At 44.0% G+C, this 18,325-nt stretch overlaps 1 protein-coding gene across 1 annotated transcript; it reads right to left on the bottom strand.

The window, feature by feature from the left end:
- Positions 1-9,279: 9,279 nt before the first annotated feature.
- On the bottom strand, positions 9,280-18,051 carry LOC119461568 (39S ribosomal protein L55, mitochondrial). Its single transcript, XM_037722917.2, has 3 exons — positions 17,868-18,051; positions 12,692-12,863; positions 9,280-9,581 (listed from the first exon to the last, which is right to left on the bottom strand). The coding sequence occupies exons 1-3, from the start codon at positions 17,873-17,875 to the stop codon at positions 9,432-9,434; spliced, it is 330 nt and encodes a 109-aa protein (XP_037578845.1). The 5' UTR covers positions 17,876-18,051; the 3' UTR covers positions 9,280-9,431.
- Between the last annotated feature and the right edge of the window lie 274 nt (positions 18,052-18,325).

Below are 18,325 nucleotides of genomic sequence, written 5' to 3'. Positions count from 1 at the left end.
GCCGCACTAGCCGCACTAGAGTGACCTAGAATAGGGGAGAGTGTCCAAAGCGCCGCGCGAATGCATGGGAGGAGCGAGGACCTTTTTGTGTGAACTCCCGCGCCGCGGCGCTGCTGCACCGGACCCGTGGGCTTTCTCCGCTGCGGAAGCCGCGCCAAGGCGGCGGGCGTCTGCTACGAGGCTGATATTTTGGTTGCTATTAGCCAACATCGCGATAATTTGCGATATATTAAGTACCACGTCACCGCAAGGTAATACCGCAGTGACTCACCGCACAGAGAACGCGTTTGCCGGCTGTGAATATGGATATTTTGTCTATTTCCTTCTAGCTCGCTTGGTCCGCGCTTACGCGGCTGTTTGAGTAACGCATTCCGCGCGCTTACTTCATTTAGTTATGCGTGCAATGAGCAACGTGAACGTGCTGCAGAAGAAAATAAGCTGGAGACCGCGATAATAACCAAGAGAACGTAGCAGATATGGCTAACTCATGCTAACGCTTTTAGACCCTATCGTTTCCTTTCTTTTATTTCATGCATTCGATTTGCTTTACAAGACTGCATACCGCGCTCTGTAGTTTCTTTATTAAGGCGAAATCCTTAACTGGCCTCTTGGGAAGCGGAATGTGTCTGTTGGCCGATGCCACGGTACCATGCAAAAATAACTACGGCACTGCACACAATGTACCCCGAACGGTTCCCAAGCCCGGACTGCCCCCTGTGTGGCGGTTATGCGGACTTCGAGCATGTCCTGTGGGGCTGCGCCTCTGCCGGTCCCCCTTTCACCCAAGAGGAAATGATGACGCTTATTAAGGCCCAAGATCAGACCTCCCAAATCCTGGCAGTCTAGAGGGCCCGCGAGAAGGCCGTCAGGTTTGACCTGATGGTCCCCGAGTGGGCCTAGCCAGGTGACGTCAGTTTACTCGCGTCTATCGTGGACCAAATAAAGTTCACTCACTCACTCACTCACTCACTCACTCACTCACTCACTCACTCACTCACTCACTCACTACAAACCGCGTAACTCTCGCGGCTCGTTCACTTGGTATATATATACCAAAGTATAGTGTGGAAAGGCACAAATGTGTGACTAAGATGACTGATGGGTCGTGGCATTAGTAACTTGACATACTTGCACTCACGTCACGATAACAATATGACGTGTGGTCATATGACGACGGCCAGAAATCCCTCTGGTGCTGTGGGTGTGACGATAAAAACGTGTTGAATGCCAATCTCGATCTCAACGTGTCGAACTTACCCATGTACGTATCACGAAGAACTGAGAGCACAGGTGATAATAGCATATGATAAATTCCGGCGTTTTTCATCCAGAAATCAGAATATGGCTGAGACGCCGTATTGGAGGACTCCGGTAATTTCGACCGCCTAGGGTTCTTTAACGGGCACCTATAATATCTATGTACACGGGTGTTTTATGCATTTCGCTTCCATCGAAATGTAAGCCGCCATGGCCGGGAATCGAACCCGCGTCCTCGAGCCTAGCAGTACAATCTACCAAAGCTACTAAGCTACCACGGCGTGTAGGTAAAGGGTACGCGAGAAATATACGCGGCAAAAAAAAACAAGACAAACCAAAATAAATGAAAAGCTAACAGTGCAACATTGTGTACGTATGCCTCATTTCATAATTACTAGCGAACGTCAGAAAACGAACGTGATGCATTACGGATGTGCAACTCGTTTTTCGCCTTCTTGTGTTGCAAGAGCGCAAACACTAAGTGAATTTTAACATGAAAGTAACTTTAGGAATACTTATTGCCGCTCGCTGGTTCGTGCACAGCAAATATACTTACTGATCAATAACTACGTACTTGTAGTTACGTAATGAAAGAGGCAACAAATCACCAGAACATAAACTTTTCAGTTCTTGCTGTTATTGAAGGTAACTATTTTAGGGATATTTAGAATCAATAGCGATATTTGTAATGCATCAAAGACAGTAATTTTCAAGACGACTTTTCACTTAATATAATGCGAGCACAAACATCGTCACGCGCCATGAATGATTGTTAGTTTACGTAAAAAATCACACGTTACGCATTAACTATGATATAATGAGAAGTTACATGTTCGTAATTTCAGAGAGGATTCACGGATTATTAAAACAAGGCTATTGCAGTAACAACTTTTACATAACAAATTAGTAAATGGCTAGGCCAGTAGTAGCTATCTATTCATTTCAATGTAGAAAAAAAATATTTGTTTAGCTATACTGGCTGGATCGAATGGCTTTTCTTTCGAATGTCTGAATTTGAAAAAAGCTTTGATCACGGTGAACCTTAAGGTACATCATGCGCGAAGTTTGTATTGAAGAGAGAGCGTACAGCAAGAATTGTTTGTGTACGCAATCTCTGAACCGAAACAAGCCAACAATATTGTGCCGTTAGGGCCGTCTTTGCTCTTTCTCTTGCTTTCCTTACACCTTGCCACTCTGTTCTGTTCATAATAAAATGTTGTCGTGGCTAAAAAAATATTCGAATAAATACATATGCATATAGCTGTAAACCAATACTGACCGTGAGCGAAAAGTGCGTAATGGTGAGTGAAGCGGTCACTGCATGCGCGTATTTCACTTGACTACGCGAGTAATTTGCTTTTTTAGTTACTCTTATTCTTGCAAGCATGGTGATATTGCCCGCGTACCGATGCGAATAACGTTTCTTTTTTTTACGTTCTTTCCTTGCGCGGGCTCATTTAGCGCGTTTCTACGCACTCACAGTTACCGTAATACCGTTCCCGAACTCTAACACCGGAGCTAGGCCGCGCTGATGAGTTTGATCCGTTAGTTTTTGCATTATCTTGCTGCCCAAGCAAGAAGAAACGCTTAAAGATGGGTAAGCTCCATGCAGCACCACACTGCGGAAGTTAAATAGAGTTTAAGTCATTTGCGTGGAAAATGAACGCAAAAAACTACAGCGCGAAGCAGACGACCCACACTTCCCGTGCGCTTCGCGAGCGCGAAAAGCCCACGGGTCCGGAGCAGCAGCGGCGCGGCGCGGCAGTTCACACAAAAAGGCCCTCGCCGGAGCCGGCGCTTTGGACACTCTCCCATATTCTAGGTCACTCTAGCCGCACGCTCATACTTGCTGTGTGTGCAGCGTTTCACTCGCCGCAGTTGCAGACTAAGCGATCGTAAAGGCTCAACGCATTTAAACATTAAAAAATAGTGTACTCATTCTATTTTCAAATAATAAAAAGAAGATTTTATTATGTGACTAGTTTCCACGTTGTTTTTATTTAGCGATGCAGGCTTGAATGCTTCGTGAGCAGGGGGCGACCTTCGGCGTCGCTGCGACGGAAATCGCGATGTCACAGACGCATGTGAAAGCTCTCAGCGAAAATCGCTCTGCGACGTGCGCGGCAGAAAGATTTTTTTCGCCCCAATCGCGCCATGTGAAATAGCCTTGTTGCGTATGGCGCGGCCGCGCGGTACCTTTCTTGATCGCGATCTGCGATGGGGACAGAGTGCGCAGAGTGCTGATAGCTTCGTGTGCGCTGTGTTTTCGCCGCTTAGTTCGCGTTGAAGCGGGAGGCAGCACGAAGGTCAATTCGCTCGCTGCTGCTGCTGCGCTTCTTCACTTCAGAGTTGTGACAGCGAGTCTCCGCGGTGATCGAGTGAGATGTGTTCATGTTTGCTTGTGCGCGCGTGACACCATGCTAGTTAATTTAGTTAGTGAGCAAATGTTTACACGTTTATACGGCCGGTAAAGCAACTATCCTTACTTCGCATAGCTGTCTATTAATTTGGTATAGTAATCGATGCTTCGCCTTTCGTGCGAGACTGCGACTTCTTATTTACGACCGTGTCTGTTTGCGTTAATATAAGAAGTACAGCAAATAAAAAAAAAAATTGTGGACATCCCACGCTCTGTGGCAATCGACGTTAAGCGAAGCATTTTGCAGGCAGTTGGCTATGCAGCAATGTTTGGGGTTCCGCAAAGCGTTACCAGGTTGACCAATGCGTTTGCGTCAATCCAGTATTTGTGTGTGACACGAGTACAGCGAACTACAATTAACACGAGTGCATGTGTGTTACGACAGCAGCAAGACGACGGTAACAACGATTGCATGATTTCTACGAACGATCGAATTGATGGAAACGAGCGGCATAGAGGTGCAAGATGACCAAAAAATGCAGAACCTAAATTATCACATTGACGGCACCACGTGGTATCACTTAGAGGACACAAACGGGTGACTTGATGGCGATACTGTAGCGCAACTATACTAGTGTCCTTTAATAGCCATTCGGACAAGTGGCGCCGAGCAGCTGCTCGTCTTGGCCGAGTCGTGATGACGCTGCCATAGCGGAATTCCATGCAGCGTTTTACTCGGACACTGTAAGCAGCAGGAAAGAGCGCGCCTCTATGCAGCCTGGTAAGGATGACAAGGGTCGTGAAAGTTCGGTACGAGCTAGGGGAGGAACGAGGAGGCGGCGCGTTAATTTCCGGCAGTCGGAAATAATCGCCTGTGGGAAACTTGCTTTTCTAACGCTTTTATAGAACGGATATGCAACCACCATCCGGTGTTCTGCTGCCGAGATGCCTGGATCTTCTTACGCGTGCCACCTGGCTCGAGCGCGGATGACACAGAAGAATCAGAGGCGAGAGTAGGATTACGAAGCTGGAATGATGCAACGACCATCACGGCATCGCGAACACAAGCATATAGAGCTCGAGCGCTGCAGCTTCAAGCTGAACAAGTGGCACCTACTGCGAGGCGGAGCTACTATAGTCGTTGCCGAGCGCGAGCATGTGCAGGCGAAAGCATGGCACCTCGAAAGAACGACACAGGATCACGGTTAGAAAAGACTGGAATTGTGTACTGTTGCGTATACGGCTGCCACAACAGCTACAGAAACGCCGCCATCATTATCATCAGCAGCAGCCGCCTATATTTATGTCCACTGCAGGACGAAGGCCTCGCCCTGCGCCCTCCATGCAATTACCCCTGTCTTGTGCTAGCTGATTCCAACTTGCACGTGCAAATTTCCTAAATCACCCCACCTAATTTTCTGCCGTCCTCTACTGTGCTTCCCTTCTCTTGATATCCATTTTGTAACTCTAATGGTCCACCGGTTATCCACCCTACGCATTACATATGGCCACCCAGCTGCATTTTTTTCTCTTAATGTCAATTAGAATATCGGCTATCCCCGTTTGCTCTCCGATCCACACCGCTCTCTTCCCGTCTCTTAACGTTAGGCCTAACATTTTTCGTTCCATCGCTCTTTGTGCGGTCTTTAACTTGTTCTCGAGCTTCTTTGTTAACCTCCAAGTTTCTGCACCGGTAGAATGCTATGATTGTACACTTTTATTTTTAACGACATTGGTAAGCCACCAGTCAGGATTTGGCGATGCCTGCCGTAGGAACTCCAAGCCAATTTTATTCTCCTGTAAATTTCCTTCTCATGATCAGGGTCCCTTACGAGCAATTGACCTAGATAAACGTACTCCTTTACCGACTCTAGAGGCTGACTAGCGATCCGGAATTCTTGTTCTCTTGCCAGGCTATTGAACATTGTTTGTCTTCTGCATACTATTCTTCAACCCCACTCTTACACTTTCTCGGTTCAAGTCCTCAACCATTTACTGTAATTCATCCCCGTTGTTGCTGAATAGGACGTCATCTTCAAACCGAAGGTTGCCGAGACATACGCCATTGATCCTCACTCCTAAGCCTTCCCAGTCTTAAGAGCTTGAATACTTTTTCTAAGCATGCAGTGAATAGCATTGGAGAGATTGTCTCCTTGCCTGACCCATTTCTTGATAGGTAACTTTCTACTTTTCTTGTGGAGAACCAATGTAGCTGTGGAATCTTTGTAGATATTTGACAAAATATTCACGTATGCGTCCTGTACTCCTTGATAACGTAATGCCCCTGTGACAACTGGTATCTGTACAGTGTACTGAATCAAATGCCTTTTCGTAATCTATGAAAGCCATACAGAGAGGTTTATTGTAGTCCGCCGGTAAGCTCCCAAAGATAAATTTTTATGGATTTCCTGGGAAGTCTTACGAGAAGGGGCGACGAGAGCGCATAGATCCGGATGCCGTGCGACGGGCGAGGTACACAAAGGCGCTGTTCAGTTTTTTGTTTTTTTTTTTTATTGGAAATTTGCTCATGGAGGTCATTAACTTAGTCTTTCTTAGCCCCGAAGCAGGCCTGTGGCAGCCTGTGAAGAACCCAACTAATACCAAACTGTGAAGGGCCGCGGCGTGTTTACATCATCCTTGGCATCCAGCTTTACATGTGCAGCTCGCTCCCACAATGTGCCTTATGCGTGAAGACAACTGAGTAATAAAAACCAAACGATGAGATAGAGCGAACGAAATAACGATGGCTTTGCTTACCTGAAGCCGTGCGTCACAGTCGACGCTTTTTATTTGCACATCATATCTGCCCACAACGTCGGAGGGGTCCGCTGCACTCATAATTTGTTTTCTAACGCCGTAAGCATGATTGCTGGCGTTAAAGATCACTGCTGCGGAGCAAATTACTGCTTCGTTTGAAATACTGCACCACGTTTTCAATTCTTCAAAATCCACAAAATAAAACGCACTGCTGGTTTCGCACGGCCACTGCTCCCGTAGGCCGGCGTTGCACGCGGCAGAAACAGGGAGAGCACCTGCAGCAAGTCGCGACGTGTTTACGCGCGCGGCGCCCCCCCCCCCCCCTTCCTTTCTCGCCATAGAGTTAACATAACCAACTCTAGAGGAAAAGCTCTCCATAGAGCCCATGTATTGAAATCGGGAATCACAAGGGCTCTGCCATGTTGCTACCCTATGCAGGCGCGCAGGCGCAGACGACGAGATGCGATTCAGACGAGGCGCTCAGTATGGTAGCGCCATCCAGGGGTTTATCCATAATTTCGATTTTTTTTTTTTAGGGGGGGGGGGGGCGGTGTTACCAGAAAGCAAGGAGGTGTGGATACGAAGCAGTGTTGTACGGAACGGCGTTGCTGGAACTAGTTCCTTTTAAGAGGAACGGAGGGGCGCCACTGTTCCGTTAAGGGAAGGTGGAACTGTAACGGTAACTCGTTAGGTTTACGAAGGAACGGCAGAGGGAACGGCGTTCCTTCTGTAAACGTTCGACGGCATTGAACATATGCACGCAGCACATCATGTAGGGCGGATGGGCGACCACGTGAGGCGCAAAGAACTACCGCTTGCCTGTCACGGGACTATGGTGCATTTTTTTTTTTTCGCAAGTTCTTCGTTATATATTTTTTCATGACTAGGTTTCAAGATTGTCACGGGACGCTCCCTCCTGTAGTTTTGCATGCTTTCCATGCCAGCATGTTCTAGCGCAGCAGCGCCACCATGCCACCTCTCGAGCCCTATAGTCATCGGCCCAAATTAGTAGATAACTTGGCCCACTGGGTTGGCATAAGTTCTTGTCATGGTAATTAATGTCATGTCGTGCATGCATACCATGAATTTCTTGTCATGCATGCCATGAAATTCATGAGAATCATGTCATGGCTTTACATGCAGACCATGGCATTTATGCCAATCATTTCACGACATACATAGCATTAATGTCATACATGCACGGCATGCATATCCATAACATATACAGTTAAAGAAATGCATGTCATTTAATACATTATTATCATTTTATTATTGACAGTCATGTCACGACATGCATGGCATGCTATTCATGTCGTGATTGCCATTCATGTCCGTTCCATTTTCAAAAAGTTAATATCAGGATATTCACGGCATGAATGAAATGACATGCATCACATGAATGACATGAGGTGATGGCGTCGTGGTCATTTCTTTAACTGGATATGTATTAGGATATGTGTGGTGAGACATGGCGTGCATGACAAGAATGACTTGGTCATGCATGTCTTGTCATCAATGTCATGTCATGCAATTAATGGCATTCATGTCATGGCACGCATGTCATTCATGTGATGACATACGTCATTCATGTGATGCATGCATGTCATTAATATCCAGATATATCTCCAGTTAAAGAAACGACCACGACAGCATTGTCATTAAACATTTGTCAAGACACAATGCCATGACATGCACTTGTATGTCTTGTCATTCATGTCATGACATGAAATCCGTGTCAATCATGCCATTCCATGTCATGAATGTCATCCAAGTCAGGTCATGCATACATTTCATTAATATCCTGACATACAGTATATTGAATTAAAGAAACGACCACAAAGGCATCGTCATTTATGTCATGGCATGCATGCCATGACAAATATGTCATATCATTCATGATATGTATGTATGCATGTCATGCTGCCCCATGCCTATTCTGATATGGATCCAGTTGAAGAAACGACCACGACGACATCGCAACGTAGGAGGCTAGTAGATAGACATTTACACTGAAAACACTTGAAGTTCACGAGGAATGCTTTGCATTAAAATAAAACCAATTCTTAATTTATCATGTTTCTGCTGCAGTGTAGTGGTCATCTGCAGCATTCGCGGATGTGCAAATGGTAACGTCGATTCTAGCACAAATGCTTCTGGTGTGGCTTCTGGGCGATGATGCAGTTGACAGCACTGTAGTGAAGAATATTATCGCTACTTGAAGAAGCAGAGTGCGTTTCTCATGCAGGGGAAGAAGACGATTCAGAAGCTTGAGGCTTGCACCATTTTTTGCCATTGTCGGTTCGCTTACTGCGATTGTGTCTGTTTATAAAGAGTGCCGATCCCAAACGCCCCATTGTAGCATGATTAATATATAAAATATATCCTGATAACAGTGCTTTGACCGATGCTAAAAGCATCTCCAACTGTCCGTCTGCGCAGCCTGCAACAGGAATTCAACGGCTTGAAAAGTGTGTAAAAAACGTTAAAGTCTCGTATTTGTTTGCGAGCACTACTAGCTTGAATTCCTCAGTAACTGCTCCTTATTATGACAGTGTATAGGCCCTTCATCAATATCACCTACTCCTGTCTTCATGCTTATTTGCACTATCCTACATGCTACATCAAAAGGAAAGCATATGAGAGAGGTAATTCAACCCTCTGTTGTAAGCTTGTTTCCACAAGAAGCTCACATACACATTTCCAAATGTGCTACAAAGCTGTGAACAAAGATTCATTAAAGCAAGTTAGTCTGGACAGCCATTATTGGAGTTTTGTGAAGCAAAAAATGTCCTTGGACACTACAGCCACAAAAAAAAGTGTCAAAAGTGCAAGAGCAGTGAAGCACTCACCGACAACAGCTGTTAGTAACCTTTACTCCAAGAAATATACCAATGAAGATAAATGGCTCAAAATGATAAACATCAGCATGTTTAATGCCATTCACAGTCACTGATACAGAGTCTCTGGCACCAGGCCACAGTCTTCAGCATCATACATGACATCTTGCTGCAAACAGCTTGTTTTAAAACATCACCTAAACCTAGCAGAGACTGAAGAGCTACTTCTTCTTTTTGATAAACTTGAGGTACCGCTGGCTGTCAAAGTTGTCCTCCAACTCTTCTTGGATGACAACAACCTCTGGAGGTTTCCGCTTGACAAGTACAAGCTGCTGCTCCTCTGGTGTCAACTCTTCAAACTTCAGCGGCAACTGCCCACAAGAGGAACACAGGCAATAGCAGCATTCAAATGGACAATGTTTGGGAAAGTTATCAGAGCTCACACGGTTCCTCACTGCTTGTACATACATGGCAATATGTATGAAGTACATGAACAGGTGAGGCATAAGCAAGTATAATCTGAAACATAATATACCTTAAAACACTGTTATAAGCAATGGCTTTTTGGGTTAGGACGAGAAATTGTAGCAACATAAAACCATACAAAAAGAAGGCAACAGGGCAGAACTTGTTACAAGTTAGCCAACCGACAATTTGTCACAAAGAAAACATTATATAATGTTTCATGGTTTCTTATATGTATCATACCTCAAGGTGCATGAACATAATACATAACCCATAACACTATAATAGTAAATACCTACAGTAACAGGTGACAAAGCCAGAAAATTTTTAATATCTTGCCATATGCCTCATGCCTTTCAGAGTATGAACAAGTACACATGCCATAATGCTATACTGCACAAAGAAAAAAGGCAAACTGCGCAGCCATTCATGCAGTGTGAATAATGCTTACCAGCTGCACACTAAATTTTTATTTGCAATGTCACAAGATATTATGCATTCAATGCTTTAGAGGTCTGCGACAATCTGAAACAGGGTACTCTAGAATGCAGGCAGGCAAGACTTCAAAATCAACTCAAATAAGTGAATAAATAAATAATACAGAATTATGGTCTGCCGCTGTCGATCAGCAGAGTGCGTTTTTCCTTCATTAACCCCTTTGTTTCCATACCATTGTGAAGTGCTAATATGAGCACAAGCATGCCTTATGAAAATTGACAATGACTGCCTGTGGTATGTATTGGGATTTAGTACCCTCCTGGAACATTCTACTGGCATCTTCCTAGAATGCTAATTCTGCATCAGGAACCATGTTCATTTGCAAAAAAAATATTGTTTCTGTGACATATGCTACCATCCTCAAAGATGCTACTGCCATCCATTAATGAAATAGAGATGTTAAAATTCATGAAATGGTGCAGCATCTTATGTTCAATCTGCAATCTCACCTAGTAACCTTATGATCAGGGTTCAGTGTTCTTGTTGTTTCTTTTCCAAAAGTTTTGCATACCTATTGTTATTAATTCCACCAAAAATTATTTAAATTTTTCTCATTGAATACGCTTCTTCAGATGAACTTTAACTTGCATTTATCGGAGCATTAATTTTCTTGCAATGAGTTTAGCGTTTTCATTTTTCAGTAAGTATCTCACTCACTAATTTTGTTGATGCTGAAATGTGCTGTTGACTGAAGTTTTATCCAATACACAATACAAATTTTTCTAAGAAGTACTGTAGCAAAGGCACAATGCAATACAGTGATATGACTATGCAAGAAATAATCAAGAGTGAGTGAGTGCATTCCATTTCGAACACAAATAGAATGAGACTTCATCTCTAACATTATGCGGGCTACAGAGCTACAACAAATACAGAAAAAAAAAGCAAGCTGAATAGGCAGATAAGACCCTGCGTTAGAATCGGAGAACTTCCCCTGTCAATTTACCGCGGTGGCCGCAGCATGAAAACTGAGAGGGCTCTGCCCAGGGCTTCCCTGACCCCTCTGCATACCCTCCTTTCCACTTTTTGTTCCTGTCGCGGCTGAAGGCAAAACAGACACAAATGAGACTACTTGGGTAGCAGGCTGACATGTGACTTTGCCAGGTTCCTTGCATCAGAGGCCTGCAGCTGCGTGCCGATTGCCATATTAGCTTTCTCACAAAATAAGGCACTCTGATAAATTTGCTTCCACTGATCCTTTTCGGTGAAAACTAAATCCTGGAAAGAAAATGCAGTGCACCACTTCCTTTATTTTATTTTATTTAAAGTTTAAACCGATAACTCTAAACCCTGCTTATGATCAAACTTTACAATCTAAAATAACAATAATTTATGAGATTGTACATCCCAATTGGTTGTTTTGATAGATATTACTACAACCCACCCACATTGCTAAATTCTCCAGGTGTCCTGGAGTAGAACATTCATTTACATTTTTCAGAAATGAGAGCAGTACGTGGCAAAAGCGAGCACTCCCACTGCTTATTCAAAGCTAGTGTTATCAATGATTTAGTTTTAGTTGAAACAAGCTAGGTTTTGTTATCATTATCATCAGCCTATATTAATGTCCACTGCAGGATGAAGGCCTCTCCCTGCGTAGGAGTCATGAGGGAGGTAGTGGCGAAATACTGCACCAGGGAGGCCAATTTCTGTTTTGGTGAGGGAGTGACTTTGTTGAAGCTTAGTGGGCCTTCCTAATTTGGTTGCACCTCGACTAGTATAGCCCCCCTAGCTCGCAGCGATTTTTTTTTTTCCGGTGTCAGGCGCCACTCCATGCCTGAAAATTTAGTGGACTAGAGGAGGATTCGAACTTACGACCTTCAGATTAGAGGCCGGGTGTTCCACCTCTGCTCCACGCGCCACCACTTTTTTGATATACTAAACTACAATCTTTGAATGAACACAGTCGAACCTCGTTATAAAGAAGTCTCATCAAACACAAGAATACCTTCATCATATTCAGTACATATTATAAGCATATATTTGTGAGATGCCATATCAAAGAGAAACATTTTATATTTGCTTTGTTGTAATGTTCGTTATATTAAGGTTCGATTGTAGTCTGCTTGTTTTCTGCTACTTCTGCACAACTTGCACCACTTATTCGGGACGGTTTTGAGAGCTTACCACTTCTTGGCCCTGTGTTCATTTGATCTCCCTGGTCACAGTGTCAAGAATGGAATATCTCACTGCTTTAAGAAGGTGGAATGTCACACAAAGATTGTGTAAATTTTCAACAGAAACAGAGTCTGAACGGTCTACACCAGTGGCTGCTCTTCAGTGGAAATGTGGTTTCACACACGAGCCAGCACAGGATACGGTGGGACATAGTGTGCTGTTGCCCTTCTGTTCACAACAGCCTGCTCACACGATCACCTATCAGACAGAGCCCAAAGATAATTGCAAGCAAAATGATTCTCTAAAGCAGAGTAAAGGCAGCAAGCAGCAGTTCACTGCATTAAATGTGGCATCAGCAGGACATGATGTTAAGCCAAATGGCAAGGATGTGTAGATTTACCTTGATAAGGCTGCGGGGCTCATGGTAGCGCACATTGATAGTTGAACCATCTGGCTGCACAAGCACTGTTGGGTAGTGCCGCACATAAGTTGCCCGCTTCACACGGCTCACAAATGCTGTGTTGCTGGCTTCACGGACACCAACACGGACAGGCATGATTGCTAATAATGTCCTGCACAGGTTCCACCCCCAAGAAAAGAATTTCAGTGCACCATTAAAAGTGAGGCATTGCTTAACTTCCTAAGTGTACACACAAGCAAATATGACACTATCGTCCTATATAAAAAGATACAAGTGCCCCATCCTATGTGATCATATATGGGAACATCAGCTCTTTATATAGACCCTTTTCATTGCGCTCCCATGGGTGCTGCCATGTTTGATCATGTGGTGACGATTCCATTGCTTGCATCAGCCGGCCTCTGCTGCGTGACAGTGCCCGACGCCAGTGCCAGCATTTGTCGCCGACAATGACTGTGAACGGCACGAAGCTTTGGCCAAAGCTTCACAAGACATGCAAATGTCACATACTCATCCTTCCAAGCTTATTTCACCTTGTACAAATGCTACAAGCACTGCTGTACGGTGCGTCTACTAGAATGCAGCTTGAATACTAGTTACACGCACTTTCAGCCGCTGTATTAAATCAGAATTACTGTCACTCATTGATCTTTTTCCTTAGTGCCAATGGCTTCTAAACTACAGGTTGTCATGTCTTGGGTTCAGTAACATAGTTTGGTACAATGTCATTACATTATTTATTTTCCAAGTAATCACCCATAAAGTGTCAAATGCGCTAGATTTCTTTATGCCGTGCTTAAAAATCCATATTTGGAAGTTCTGTAGCAGCTTACAGAGAAAACATATCATTCGTCACTCATTTACGTTGTGGCTCGTGACGAAACGTTCAGCTTCAAATATTCTTAGGCAACGTGGTATGTAAACTACTTATTGGTCAACATACTCTCCAATGAGTGCACTCTTATCTAATACATGGTTGTGAGTTCTAGCAAGTTTCAGTGAATGAGGCCAGATGTTAGCAGAAGAAACATGGAAGACAGAAAAATGTTATTTACAAGTGTGAGCCAGTGTCTACTAAATTTGCGATGTTATCAGGTCATCATATTTTTCTGATAACTATGCCACTGATAAAAAATAATAGCAAAATTAATCCACTAGACCAACACCTTGGTTGGAGTTAGATGACAGTTCAACATTTTATCCTGGAGTTACGGCACAAAGAAACCAGGACAAGAAAACCTGGGCGGACAGTAGCTACAGTCAAGCAGAGTTAGCAGAACACCATTAACAAGTGGTACACCTTTCTTAGAATACGTCTCCATTCTGAGCACAAGAAACTGCGAGCTGACCAGCTTTTAGTACAAAGATCCATGTGAGAATGGCAAAGTTGTCAATCAACTAATCAATTACGTGTACAACACATTTACATTTAGCGCATTTTACAAAATGTGGGCTTTAGTGTCTTAATACTACATACTGGGTTATGAGAGAGGTGGTCGCGACCATCTCGATCCCATGTACTTTATTTAACGTGCACCTAAATTTGAGTACACAAGCGTTTATTCATTTCATCCTTATTGTAATGCGCCCGCCCCGACCAGGAATTGAACCACCATGAAGGCAGGTTTCAAGGCCAAAATGACTAAGTGCGGTGCAAGCACCATCTGTTTGTACTGAGCTATCTCGCCGAAGAAAAGGGCCTATAGGAACCCCACATGCCAATATGGAATTATTGTATACGGGAGTCATGGGGCATATGTGCTTTTTCAACAGCATGACAGCAGAATTCAATAATCACGAAAAACACACTGTACTTTTGTGTGCCCTCTTCTGCTTATGAGCATGTTAATGCAAGTCATGGCTAGAAAAAAAGCTATACTAAAATTATAACAACATGCTGCAATTCCTGAGCCTGTGGTGAATATTATATGGGAAAGATAACTTCACCAGTTAACCAGCAAGGCTTCACACATCAGCCTGGCAAGAATTACCAGCACCACTTGTTGCACCAGTTAGCAAACCACATACTATTTCAGTTTACCTCCCTACCGTCGTCCCTCTCTCACTTTGCCAACACATGTAGCCAAGAAAGACACATGCCTAGTGCTGCTACTGCTTTCACTGCCACATGGTATGGTGGATTCCATAAATTAAAGTGCCAGATTATTATACACAATGGTAATTCATTCACTGATTCAGTAGGCATCATCCCATAAAGAAGGCATCACCAGCAACAAGGCTGCTGACTATTGTGCACACAAAAAGGTCTAGTACACAGTGGAAGAGCGTATGTTGGTCACATGTAAAATCGGCAAATTGTGTCGAAATTTAAGTTCCTGTGTCTTTGGTCAATCCAGTGAGGCCGGCTGAAGGCACTCAAACACATCCATTCTGAATTCTGTTAGTGAAAACACAGCATTGTCCTCTGCCCAGCTGCACAACTGCAGCCATTGTTCATTTCGATTGCATGAATAATGCTTCATGGCATAGAGAATTCATCTGTTGATTATTTGATGTCATTATGCACAAGAGAGATACATGGTACAATGCATGTGCTAGAGAGGACCTCATTCTGCTAGCCTGGCTCCCTTTTCCTATGATAACTAAGCGCTGTGAGAAAAAAAAAAAAGCATCACCACCAGAAATCAATGGTGCATGAACCAGGAATCAAGTTTTTTAAATAATTCATTGTTCGTACAGGTTTCAGAGATAAAAATTCAAGGTTATTCAAGGTCCTGTCAAAGCTTTTTTTCAAGGGTGCAGAGCGGCATCCCATGTAGCAATTTTTTACTATAACAATGTTTTCAAATCAATGCAGATAGCTTTATCGCACTAAAGATACAAAAACTATACTGTAAATGTCCAGCCTTGACCACTTCAAGTTCGTAACTAGGCGCAAAGAGAGCAGTGCAAACACGGGAGGGGAACCAGCACCAAGCGTCGCCCCACTGGGGTTTTTCCAGTTCAGCGCAAGTCATTGTGTGAAGCAGAATGCGTGTACACTCGTGCAGGCTTAAAATTTATATATATATATATACATATACATAGATTTATATTGCCGCATCTCTTCTATGTCGACGACAAAGGCAATGATGGGAGCTTTAGTAGACTTCGTCTTGTGCGTCGGCGTAGCGGAGATTAGAAGACGAAGATTACATCTCTACGCTTGACTACTAAAACAAGCGGTTTGTGTAATACGTGTCCTCGTCTCCTATTTTCATTGCACCGTATAAAGCAAGAGATTACATTGCTTCTACAATGGGAAGTTTGACGGATCCATGCTGATGTGTTATAGAAAGCAGTTAACATAATTGACCTTAGACTGTATTACTCAAGAAATTAAAGCGTAAAAAAATTACAGGAATTTCATTAAATGTACTTTACAATTTTAAGGGTTTCAAGGACCTGAGCAAACCCTGAAAATTACGGAGCTTGCATACCAACCAACTCATGGAACTTGAGAAACATTGTAGCGAGGGGCTCTGGCCTGATTTCGATCACCTATGTTCCTTTAACATGCACCCAGAGAAATACACTAGTGTTCTTGTGTCACTCTGACATCACTGGAATGTGGCTGCCTCATTAAACCTCTGACCTCATCTTCAGTGGCGGGAAAGACACCACAGCCACTGATGCACTGCGGCAGGTGAATTGCATGCATGTGCCAGCTGAGCACACCATAACGTGGTAAACTATTGCTGGTATCAAGTAGTCAAACGAACATTTATCAGTAAATGCAGAGCAATCTGGCGAGAGTTTGTACTAACCTCAGTGAGGCTGGAATGTACCACTGGAATGTACCACAACACGAAATCTCCCGGGTGCCCCTGTTCACCAAACTGTGGCAAGTGCTCTCTATTCCAGAATCTTTCTCAAGTAGAATAAGTCTCTGGAGATTTCGGGTTGTCCTTGCACTCTTTATCACGGGTCTCAGTGACACCTGAAAACCCTGCAAACTGTCCAATGTGTTCTGCACCAGCATCTACAGCTGAGTGTGTTGTGGCTTTGGCCAGGAATGAGATCTACACGTGAGAAAATTCCAAGAGCTAGCTACAAACTGATGAAACAAAAAAGACAGTGATATAGATTGGCCCATGGATAAGATATTTAAGCCACTGTCTCAATTATTACATGAAGAGGACCTCCACACTGTCATTTCAATAACCGTATGAACCATAGGGTAGGCTGTTCAAACTAGAGAAGAAAAAAATAATAATGATTTGATTGATTAATGGATTTTCTGGCGCAAGGGCCAGTTGTGGCCACAGAGCGCCAACAAAAAAATAATGGCCAATTCCAATGAAATTTCACATGAAGCACACAGGCTTTAACACCAGAAGGTCTGTTTTACATGCCATACAGCTTGAGAAACAAGAGTCAGCCTGGCAATTAACTCAATCCCACTTGTCTTCCAATCAGTGTAAAAGTGGTACAATTTTTCTAAATACAGGTAAAATGTCGCATATTCTTAATGGAATATGTTATGCAGTACTTAGGCAAGCGAAGCGAGACACCACTGCTTTCTGTTTGGTTGCTCTGGGCGGAACTTGGCGGCGCTCAACATTTCGTAGTGAATAAACACGTGCAACGTGCTAATTAAGACTACACGCGCCTCTGCTTTGACGTCATGCTCAAGCAGGGCTCCGTGCCCTTATCAGGGCCTAGCAGTGCTACTGTTGTCCTACAGAATAAAAGAGCCACTCCACATACTTAAAAAGAAGGAAACAAAAACGTAGCGGGCAACTAACACAAAAATCTCGCTATCTTTGCGAACAGCTATCGGCCCTTGCTCACTGATGCTGAACTGCTAAGACACTCGCTTGGCAACCTCAAAACGCGTGGTAGATACCGGATTAAGCGGCAGCATTTATGCCAGTGACGTTACCTAGCTACCAATGTTCAGATAAACGTGCATGCTAAAGAACGTGATCCGGAATGAAGATTCTGCATGCAACGTAAATATTCATGCGTTGACATTGGCGACTTGCTATGACGCTTGTGTGCCTGCGTAAGGCGACATGAACCTTCCTGGGGTAAGAACATCGCATTTGCTGTTTCGGCAGTGTAAAATATGGGTGATAAAAAGTAGGCCGCACGTAGTCATCTCAAACGGTAGCAGACACTCGGCAAAAGCAGTCTTCCGCCGCTACCTTACCGCAGCATGGTTCCCAATGCAGAGAACACGAATGCGGCGGAGATGCAATCTTTAGCAGTTCAAGGTCGGCAGTGTAGGCAGGTGCAAAGCAAACCATATACACGTGATCGCTCGTCCTTAGAAACTCGCTCACACCGTACCACGCACCGCACACATGCCGTACACAAACGAAAGCCGAAAACGCAGCCGGAAGTAGTGACCGTTGCATGTTCCGCTTGAGTTGATGATGATGGTGGTGGTGATGAAGCAGGCAGAACCAGAATCGAAACTGCGCTACCGTAATGCAACGACGGAACGCTGCGATCTCGGAGGTTATGCAGATAATCTCGGAGATACTTTGTACATGCAAAGTTTTATTTATTGCAACCATTTCTTCCTCCTTTCTCTTTCTGTCGATGCTACGTGCGATAGAAATGGGGACTTGACATAAGAGAATTTTTTTTTTCCTTCACGCTTGG

Source organism: Dermacentor silvarum, chromosome 8 (genome assembly GCF_013339745.2).
Source record: "Dermacentor silvarum isolate Dsil-2018 chromosome 8, BIME_Dsil_1.4, whole genome shotgun sequence".
In the NCBI taxonomy this organism is placed as follows: domain Eukaryota; kingdom Metazoa; phylum Arthropoda; class Arachnida; order Ixodida; family Ixodidae; genus Dermacentor; species Dermacentor silvarum.
The sequence above is the reverse complement of the archived record's forward strand: the minus strand, read 5'-3'. Positions and strand labels throughout refer to the sequence as shown.

Bases quoted from the DNA above. Each gene is read 5' to 3' on its own strand.
- LOC119461568 (XM_037722917.2), bottom strand. The intron at 9,582-12,691 runs GTAAATCTACAC...TCTTGTGGGCAG, and splicing joins AGCCCCGCAGCCTTATCAAG to TTGCCGCTGAAGTTTGAAGA.